The 10,564-nt window shown below is 50.3% G+C and overlaps 1 protein-coding gene across 1 annotated transcript in view; it reads left to right on the top strand.

Moving 5' to 3' along the window:
* Positions 1-3,839: 3,839 nt before the first annotated feature.
* LOC138112759 (hydrocephalus-inducing protein homolog) overlaps positions 3,840-10,564 on the top strand; it is a 78,946-nt gene continuing 72,221 nt past the window's right edge. Inside the window, exons 1-4 of the mRNA XM_069020358.1 lie at positions 3,840-3,914; positions 5,038-5,154; positions 7,169-7,297; positions 9,080-9,214. Coding sequence (XP_068876459.1) covers positions 3,840-3,914; positions 5,038-5,154; positions 7,169-7,297; positions 9,080-9,214 — 456 coding nt within the window. The remainder of the gene's footprint in view (positions 3,915-5,037; positions 5,155-7,168; positions 7,298-9,079; positions 9,215-10,564) is intronic.

Genomic DNA, 10,564 nt, shown 5'->3' with positions numbered 1-10,564 from the left:
AATTGGATGTTTGTCTGTCTTAGTTCAATCCTATGTTGCTCTTTATCACCAAGTCTTTAGAGCAGTCGTGCATGGAACTCTGTGTGAAGGTGTTCCATACACCGGATAACACGGTCCATAAGATCTCTCTTCCCTTATTCCATTACAACTTCCTTAGGCTCCACAGAGTAGTAGACTTGGAAACATCATAAACTAATAGGGCTGATCTCTTTTTCCTTCCTTTGTTTTCAAAAGTACTTTCTTAATTCTGGTTAACTCCGAAAGTTTTTCACTTGCAAGTCTTTTTATTGAGACAAACCAGTTCTGTTGAAGATACAAACAATCTGTGCTCTTGCTCAGAAGCATGAAAGAGTATGCAGTAATTTAACAAACCTGAGTTCTTTAGAATATATAAACCTATATATTACAGATAAACTTGGAAAGGATATTAAAATCTCAATTTTACTGCAAGTACGGAACTTGCAACAATTATGGTTCTGGTGTGTTTTTCTTACAATGCTGGGACTACGACTGAATACCAGTTTTGCATTTCATTTGAAGATAGAGGTTGATCAATATTATGCCTGGCTTTTTTTAGCACATCTGTGCTCTGAAAGAGAATGCCAAAGAAAAATACAGGATGCGATAATGTCAGTCTTCGGGAGCACTAATTGCTGGCTGCTGACCAGGTGATAAACCATTACCTCAGGAAATTACTTCTGCTACTCGTGTGTCCCTAAGAAGAACGAGAAGCTGAATGTTACTGCCCAGGACCTGCACCTCGCTGAGTCCCACTTGTACTATGCGCTGAGCACAAACTGTAGCGACCTTGGGTTTTTCCCGTTGTGAAGGAGCAGCACGGAGCTGGGTGCGAGGGTCCAGCGATGTCGAGCGCTGCCGCCGTGCCCGTCACGCTCCGGGCCCCGGAGCAGATTCCTCCCGCTCCGCCCGGGGACCGAGGGTGTACCAAGGCTGGAACAGGCGGGGACCGAGCGGGAACCGAGGCGGGGACCGAGCGGGAACCGAGGCGGGACCGCGGCGAGACCGAGGGGGTGACCGAGGCCCGCCCAGCGCCACCGCCCGCGGAGCGACCCCCGCCCGGCTCCCGGCCCGGCCCGGCCCGGCCCCCGGTCTGCCCCCGGCCCGGCCCAGCCCGGCCCCCCCGATCCGCCCCGGCCCCTCCCGGCCCCCCCGACAATCGAATGCCGTGAGTTGCCTGGAAACGGCGAACGCGGCCTTAGCGATTGTTGCGCTGGTGTCGCCTCAGTCGCCCGGCGAACGCGGCCTTAGCGATTGTTGCGCTGGTGTCGCCTCAGTCGCCCGGCGAACGCGCTCCTGACAGGCTGCTCGCAGCCTGAGCTAGCGCTTGCAGGCGGCTACACTGGGCGATTCGCCAAGTGAATGTTCACAGAGAATTGGTCTCTGAGAGCGGTGATTGTTCACAGAGATCTGGTCTCTGAGAGCGAGTCTTGAATTTCGTTTGAAGGTAAAGATTGACTAAGGTTGTACTTTTTGGTTTTGTCACATCTGTACTCTGAAAGAGCGCCAAAGAGAAATACAGGATGTGATAATGTCAGTCTTCTGGGGCAGCAGTTCAGTGGCATGTACAGCTGAGTGGATGAGCTACTACTGTGGTCTACTGATTGTGCTTTTTTTTCACTGAAGCAATACAACATTTCCTAGAGATACCAGTTGATGCATTTTTTTCCTATAGTGATTACGTAAAACTGCTTAAAGGTGAATGAGTTCTGTTCAAGTTTCAGTGGGTTGTTATGATCTAGTTATTAAAATTATTAGGGAGATACCTCTGAATTAAGGTGCAAACGAGACCATATGCCAAAGTCAATAGTATGGATTTTATGTAACAGTAAATGTGAGGAAGAGAGACAGAGAAGGAAATAGAGAAGGGGGGGAGGGGGTGATAGAGACAGATTAAGTAGAAAATATCACCATTCCGTGGATCCCAGTGGTGTCCCATTAATACTCTTCTGGTCTTCACTGTGGTGAGGTCCTGCAAAACATAGAGTCCAATGGATTAATGCAGGTTTGGGCCAGGTGGGAATGGCCAGGTACCTCCTCGGGGCAGGGCAAGTTTGACACTGTCTCTTGCAACACTCTGGGATCTGTTGTGTTACTTTGCATCCCATGCAGTTGTCTGGTGCAAGGCTTCAGGAATGAGTGTGGGAGCACCTTGGAGGTCTTTGGTGGGTTATGACACCCCCTCTGCTGCCCCTCATGGGAATGTCCCATGGATGTGGCCTTCCGGGGCTGGGGGGTTTTACAGCTGAGCCAGTTTGTGTGAGGGAGGATGGGTGTCCACTGCCTCTTACCAGAGGTCACGCCACACACCCGAAATTTCCTCCTTCCCCCTCTGTTGATGGGAGGTTTGTGTGCAAACCTGGCCTCAGCAGATGAGTCTGTGGCTATGGCTTCCCCACCCTGAACCCAGACAGAGCTTATTTTCAGGACAGCTGCTGGGTTTGGCTTTCTTGTGGAGACACTTTTCTCCCTCAGCCTTGTTTACTTCTCCCCAGACCTGAGCTAATAGGACAATAGTGTCACCTTTATCTTGTCTCAAGTCCTCTTAGGCGGCTTAACTCACAGTCCAAAGTTCCAGTCAGGAGGCATTTTCAGGGAGGGGTGGGCTTCGGTGGTCGCAGCTTCTTTACACAGTTCTGCCACAGTGGGCAACAAGTCCTTCTAGCAGTATGTAAGCCATTAACTGTTGCAGTGCAGGTGGCAGTCGCCACTGCAGCAGAGCATTCAGAGAGAGGACTGGTGGACAGGCCTCAAGAACACAAGAGGTCTGATTCTCACCCCGTGGTTACGGCAAGTTCCCAACTTCCTAGTGGTTCTTAGTTTACATGTTTTAAGTTTATTGGTTCAGGAGCTCTCCACCCAATTTTATGTATAAGTTCACGTTTATGGATTTCCACTAGTTGCTTATGTATTAGTTCTGGAAAGTTCTCCCTTCTTCGATGCCACATTGGTCTACTCATGTAATTTCCCCCCTAAGTTATCCCCCCCATTGCTTATTCCCCTGTTATCCAGTCCTCCTCCTCAGCTGACCCCCATTGGTTGTTTCCCTTTGTTCCACCCCCGTATAAAATGCTGTGCTTTCCCCTTTTTCCTGGTCTTTGTCCCTGGATTTTCCACCGGCAATAAACCTGCTGGAACCTACACAGAGACCCCTCTCTCATCCTTTGCCTCTGCCGATGCTTTTCCACCACCTTTGTTTGGGGCTCGCTCCTTGTGAAGGAGCCAGCTTTCCCTGCAGGCTGCAGCTGACAGCTTTCCCTGTTTACTGCAGCTGACAGCTTTCCCTGCAGGCAGCTGCCAACCCCTGCCGGCAGTACAAGAAGCCAAGGGCATCTGCAGCTGGACGCTGTGCTGCCTCGGGCAGCCCCAACGGTGTCAATTGACCATAACATTCCAGTCTCTCACAAGTCCTGTGAGGAGCAGCTGAGGGAGCTGGGGTTGTTTAGCCTAAAGAAAAGGAGGTTGTTACAGTTCATATACCACAATCTATGGGCTGTCCACTCTAGCTATTTTTACATAATATTTAAGCTACAGCTTTGTCTGTTCTAACTATTATTAATGTTCAGATTTTTAGCTCCAGGTTTCAGTATGATCTATCTTTGAATTGCACAACATAGCCCTAGAGTTCAAACAAAGTCCAACTAGAGGCCTAACAATACTAGCTACTTATGCCAAACAAGCACTTAGCTACTTTAAAATAATACAAAATTTTTAGTAGCCCTTGAGTCTGCCATGAATTGGGTTCTGGATTTTCAGTCTTCCATTGTTGCTCCTTCCAGCTTTTTGAGGCACAGTCGCTGATATTCACGACATTGTCCAAAATGGCTTCTGAATTCCCGAAAAAGACATCAGCACCTGGACATCTTTCGTCCAGGGTAAAAATGAAGACTCAAAGTGTAAGTACCCACTGGGGCTGTGTTAAGGCTGGAAACCGCCCTCGTGTCCCTCCTCTCCCTGCCCCTCGTGTTGTGCAGCAGTGCCGTGAAGCTGCAGGCCCCCTCCCCGCCTCTTTGTGCTGTGCTCCTGTTGGTGGGGGCTGTCGTGGTGCAGGAGGGAACACCGTGTGTTGCTTCAGGGACAGTCCAGCGTCCTGCCTGGCTGTGCCACCGGAGCCGAGTTAAACCAATGGAAAGCCGAAGCTGTGAGGGTGTGCTTCTTTGCCTCCCCTTTGCCACAGTAATTCCTTCTGTCAGGTTGGACACTCACCTGTGCTGCTCTCACCAACCTGCCCTTGGGCACCTGGCATGGGGCGGGGGGGGAGCTCCAACTCTGCCTGGAGCTTCAAGAGACACGGCTGGGCCCGGCTAGAACAGGTCCCAAAGCAGCTGTTCTCTCTCGTGTCCTGTGTGGGGCACAGATCCAGCCCAGCAGTGGAGTCAGGGCAATTCCTCCTTCCCGTCCACAAAGGCCCCTTTGCTGTCTGGAGCTCACTTGACTGGAGATGCCCTGGTGCTGGGGCTCTGTCAAGGACATCTCTGTGTTTTCTTCTGTGGAGGGCTCTGCGAGGCCAGGCAGAGAAAGCGAGTGCTCATTAAAAAGGGAGCACTGCAACTTGGACCCGTTGCTGTGCTTCAGGCTTGGCACAGTGCTGCTTTCCTGCCTCCCTCGGACTCAGCCAGCAGTGACATCTCCACGCTGTGGCTTTGGGAGTGTTGTGCAGGGATGGAGTTTGGGGAGTTCTGATAACTCCTCCCCACTCTCTGCAAAGGTCACCAGCCCAATGCAGTGACACTAAAGAGGAAACAAATGCCCAAAGAGCAGAAATCCCCAAGCATGTCACATCAAATCACAGAGAAGCTAATGGGACGGAGCCATGTGGTTGGAGTATGTGCATTCCACTCTGTATTATTAATTTACTGATGTTAAGTATTTCAGCAGGTAACTTCCAGGGCTTCCAGAACTGACCTGGAGGCTGTGATCAAAAATTACTCACCAGTGCCACTTGTGCAAGAGGAGCCATTCTGAACAAGGGCATCTCTGAGGATCTTTTGTTTTTTGTTTTTTTTTTTTGCCTTTCAGCTGCTTCCCTCTCTGTTCCAGAGGGAGAAGTCTCTCATCAAGAAGGAGGCCAGCACTGGGGAGTGTAGTCTGCCCACAATTGGCCCATTTCTAGACAAGAGTGAGACTGGTCGAAAGGTAGCCTTTTCCTGCTCTTTTCCTTGCTGTTTGATGCGAGGTTTGTAGAGGGTGTGTGCTTGTGACAGACTTGCTTCCAGCAAAATACCTCAGGGTCCAGGTTCTGTCTTCATTGCAAACTGCTGGTAATGATGGAGTTGAAGTCCTGACCTGCACTAAGCCAACACAAATAACCTCTGCTGAAGCTGCTGGGGTCTGCTGAAGTGTAGCTGCCATTGCTTAATCAGTTGGGGGGAGGCTGGGGACACAAAGGCACAAAATTGCCGTTTTCCATTCTCCTGCTGAAATAGCCGCCTCTTGCTTTGGTGTGGTCACCATCAAATGCTTGGGGTCATAGGATTCCCTACACAGTGGCAGCATGGGCCTTTGAAGGCCGAGGGCCTGCAGTAATTACTTCTGATTTAACGAAACTAATTGCATTATTGCTTTGGGTTGGAACAATGTGTTGGGACCCTGACGGAGTGTTAGATTTCGCAGGCTGCCACATGTACAGGGGACTCACCCTGGGCAGAGGGGAATGGGTGTGCTTTATCTGGATCTGTGCCTACTTAGAGGTGTGTTTAAAGCTGCTTTTCTTGCAGGACTGGCTCAGTATAAAGCACAGTCCAAACTGGTAGGTGACCGAGGTGGGCTGTTGAGCAGGAAATGGGCATCAAGAGACATGTAACAGACTGGTTAAGGATTGCCCTGGAGAGAGGGGTTGGGAACACCTGAGAGAAGGCCACAGCTAAGGGGCAGTGTGCTGCAGCCACTCCCTTCAGCAGACCGTGTCTCCTGTGAAGACACAGGAGACCTGCTTGTGTCTCTGGAGTGACAGCAGTGTGGCTGGAGAAGGCAGACAAAGCAGGGAAGAATTTTCTCAAAGCAGTGTCTCTGCTCCAGAAGCATTTGCTGTCGTTGTGTCATTCCAGACGTGCCTCTGCAATGGTATTAAATAAGAGAGCAATAATAGATTACTAGAAAGTACCCATTTAAAGCTCATGGAAAAAGGAGATACCAACTCTAGTCTTACCCAAATTGCTGAGAAAATAACTGAATCTTATCCTCATTCAGCATTCACGTAATTTGCCTTTTTCCTAACTGCTGTGTTACTTTATATTTCCCCTTACCTCTGTTAGAAGCGCTATACTAAAGGGGACAAAGCTGTTGAAGCAAAAGAAAACTGTTTCTTAGTAACGATTGAGCTGAGCTGGGTGTGTCTCCCTCCCCCAAGAGACGAACACACACACCCTCCAACAAAATGGCAATCTTTTCATACCCTTTCCCAGATGGGGACTGTCCCTGTCCCCTTTCCCGTTGGATGGGTACTCGGGAACTGACATTCTCTCCCGACTGCCTACTTTTCTGTCCCTCCCCTCTCATCATACTTCCTTTCGGTCAGGTCTTCAACCCTGCCCCTCTTCCAGCTCACAGCAACACCCAGCAAATTAACTAGAACAAACCCAAACCATGAATAGCAACACATAAAGAACAAAACCAACAACCCTCATTCTTTCACTTAATAACCTTTTGGCTTCAGCAAAATATTACCTCATCCCTCACACCTCCTCTGGTACTGTTCCCTTCTTACTGATGTCTAAGTTCTCGATCAGAAACGGTATTTGCAGTTGTGTGGGCCTCAGTTTCCCTGTCTCAGAGTAAAGGAATCCCAACATTGTTTCCCATGGAGTCTGATGTAAATTCGTGGGTTTTACTTACTCCATGAGTGCTCAGTCATTGCCCCAGAGCTCTGTGACCACGTGAGCACAGGGCTGTGCTTAAGGTAACTGCTGCCTGGCATTTTGGAGAAGGAAACCTAAGAAATGTGCCAAAAAAACCAGCCTGGCTTGAACCTGCTCAGTGTGGCCCAGCAGCTCTCAATCAGCTCAGAGCAGAGGTGGAAGAGCCACTGTTTCCCCAGTGTGGCCTGGGCAGATGTACTCACCCAGAGTCTGTACTTCACTGGGGATTAGTGTAAGATTCTTCTTTATGAACCTTCCTCCCAGCAGCTCAACCTCTCCCTCTCTCTCTCTAGCCTCTCCTGTTAAAGCCAGTTACCTCGAAACAGGACTTGTTTCAGGTTTCCCCACAAGAGATTGTATTTCAGAACTTCCGCGTTCATCGGGTCTCTGAAATGACACTGTATCTCGTGAATATGGACAAGGTAAGTGCTGGGACGTGGAGATTTAACACTGTGCTGGAAGAGGAGGGTGGTGTAATTCCCATAGTGTACAGCAGAGCAAGTTACCTGCTGCAGCACATCCAGAGGAAAATGTCTCGGCACCTGTGTACTGCAAGATGGTGGAAATCTTCCTGTGCTGGGAATTCTCCCCTGATTTTGGCCATGCGTTGATAGTATCTGTCCCAAGGGAGCTCCCTTCTCTTGAAAGCCCTGGATTGATGGGAAAGTTGCGGGCTGTGCAGTTCTTACCTGCTCTCGTGCTTTGCCTCGAGCCTACAGCACATCCTGTGTCTCCTTGGTTCATCTTGGTTCCTGGTATGAATCTCTGCCTCTCTCAGCCTGCTTAGCTCCCTTTGTGCAACTCGCAGTCAAAGCTCGGGGGCTGAGTCTTCTCCACTTTCTGCTGGAATCACTTATCATTAATGGCACTGGCACTGCAGGAAATGTGTTCTGAAACAGCCCTGGAATCAGACTGATGTAGCAGAAGCAGCGGGAGGCCTTTAGGTGCCACTTCAGGCTCCTGCTAAGCCTAATTCAGCTCTGCTCAGGTTTTCCAAAAGCAACATGATGCTCTGCTTTCCCTTTGGAGAACCCCAGCCCATCCAAAGCCATGTGCTCCTGGAGGTTTTCACTTCTTCGCTTGAAGATATTGTGATTGTTTTGCAGTTTCCCAAGAGAGCTGAGAGGGAAAAAGTTGAAAAATGTCAGCAGTTGTGTTCCAGTGTAAAGAGGAAAAATGTGACCATTTGAATTTCAGTCAGGGAAACATTTTCTCAAATGAGGCTTGTGCCAAGAGTGGGCTGGTGGGAAGAAACAGGAGGGAGTCAAAATCATCTGGTTTAGACTTTTTGAGATGCATTTTGGTGCTGGGGGGTTGATATCTGTGTGCTAGAAAATGCATATTTGCTGTGTCTGCGTACCCCAGAGGGCAGAACCTGGCTGCAGGGTGCCCGCAGGGACTGCTGGCTGCAGGCAGCAATGCCCAGCAGCCCAGCTTGCCTGCACAGGCAGCAAGAGCCCCTGGAGAGCCAAGATCGGCTTTTAATACTGGAACCACGCTGTCAGTCAGTGCTGGTCATGTTTCTCCAGGCAGAAAATGCCTTTGAAGCCCATAGTCGATAGGCACAGCCTGGCTGTGTTTCGGTCACTTTTGGCAAGTTGATTGCTCTCATAGTTTTATGATTTTTCCTTGCTGCTTTACAGCCCATTGAAATTCTCTTTGGCATCTCTTTGTTTCAGGGATTGTCTTGCTGTGTTCCTTCTTTTGCTTTTCAGGTTTGGTTTTATTCTCAGTAAGGCCAGTGGTTGGTCTCCTCTCTTGCTGGTCTGCCTGCATATCCCTGCAACTGCCCCACCCAAACCCGATCTGCTAGGAGGGAATTTCTTCCTTCCCCCAGGATAATATGCTGTTTTGCCTTCAAGTAGCACATTCCTCCTCTGGAACACGACTGCATGGCTGTGTGCAGGCAGAAGCCAGCAGGATTTTTGGCCTTGTTGAATATGCAGGTGACTTGGTTCATCTCCAGCCTGCTGGTGCTGACCTGCTCAGCCCTTCCTTCCCACCAGCCATTGCCCTACTGCCCCTGGCTGAAATGCTGGACCCAGACAGAAGGAATTCAGTTCACCCTTGTGAATTACCTGTACCTCCACAGCTGAAAGTGCTTTGGAAAAGGGGTCAGGGGAGGATGTCACCAGGTCACAGACAGGTCTCCTCTTGTCCGTTTCCACAAGTGGCAAAATCATCGTTTCGTGTCTTTCCTGCAGTCTCCTCGGTCGGTGAGGGTCACCATGGAGAACTCACCTCATTTCCGGCTGGTGGGCTCCAATGATGCGTACCACAGAGTGCCGGCAGGCGCGCGTCACACCGTGCGCATCCACTTCACCCCTGACGAGGACAAGGTGAGACTGGAGGAGCGTTATTATCTCCAAAGCCATTGCTTCCATTGCCCTCTGGCTACAGCCCGTTCCACGCTGTGAGCTTGGCTTCAGGCCCTGGGTGGGCAGCCTGCAGCCAGTCACACCTTGGCACGTGCTGTCAGGCACTGCACGCAGGCCTGGCAGGCTCTGCTTCCTCTCCCTGCACATTGTTGAGCATTCCCAAGGGCAGATGCACAGGGAACGCTATGAAAATGACAGAGGCGTGTTGATACATGTTCAGCCATCTCTAGGCACAGTGGAAGGGGTTTAATTATTGTGGAGAATACCAGAGGAACAAAGAGGTCAGAGAGCTTTCCTCCTTCCCAACTGGCAACAGCTTCCCTGCCTCCCCCTGGACTGGAGCACAGACAGTGCTTTTTCACACCCTCTGTTCTCCAGCCTTGCAGCTGTGCTGTCCCAGATGCTTGATACTGACCATGGTACAGCTGCAGGGCCAGGGCAGAGGGTGTGCCATGCCTGTGGCAGGGAGCCAGCCTGGCACAGGCACACTGATCTCTAGGTGCCCTTAGTCAGCAGGAGGTTGGTGAGCTGCAGGTGACTCAGACACCTGCCTGAAAGAGCCCGTGTAGGGCAGGTACAACCTGCAGGCAGACAGACCTGTGACCCCAGAGCCTGTGGCAGTGACACTGCTGTGGCTCTGTCTTCATGCCTGTCACTGTGGTTGCTCTGTCAACTAGCACCCGTTCTGTGCCAGACGTGCTTTCCCTTGGAGGTCTGAACAGCAGTGCTGAGGCCCTGGCAAGTCTGATCTCAGTGCTGTGATGTGAAGGGTTGATGCTGTGATCTGGGGCTCGTTCATACAGAAGGGTTCAGGACATGGCATGGAAGGGAGGAAGCCTTGCAGGGAAACAAAGAGAGGCTCTTTCCAACAGCATCCTGCTACCTCAGCACTGTTCTCCTGACTTGGCTGGACAGGCAAAGTTAGAGGGAAGCTCTGAGCCAACTGATGTTTCTACACCAGGCCAGACGTGCAGGATCTCTTTGGGTGCAGCTGTTTTCTCATCTTCCTTTTGCTGCTTAGAGTCGGTTTAACACTTTGCCCCATTCTCAAACAGCAGGAATCGAGAAACCTAAAGAGGAACGTCCTGTGTCCCCTAGCTCCATGTTGCTTAGAAGAGACCTAGGAATTATTTAACATCATTAAAATTTAGAGTAAAAATTATGGTGGCCTAGGGCAGTTCTCTGTATGATCCAAGTGACACAAGAGCTTAATGCCACTGAGATAGGTTTTCCAAAGTGCACTGGTGCCTTTAAAATGGGACATATTAGTAGGAGTTAGTGTTGATTTTGGGGGTGGAAGAGGTAAATTGA

This window comes from Aphelocoma coerulescens, chromosome 6 (genome assembly GCF_041296385.1).
Source record: "Aphelocoma coerulescens isolate FSJ_1873_10779 chromosome 6, UR_Acoe_1.0, whole genome shotgun sequence".
Lineage (NCBI taxonomy): Eukaryota > Metazoa > Chordata > Aves > Passeriformes > Corvidae > Aphelocoma > Aphelocoma coerulescens.
This window is presented reverse-complemented; position numbering and strand designations above follow the sequence as displayed.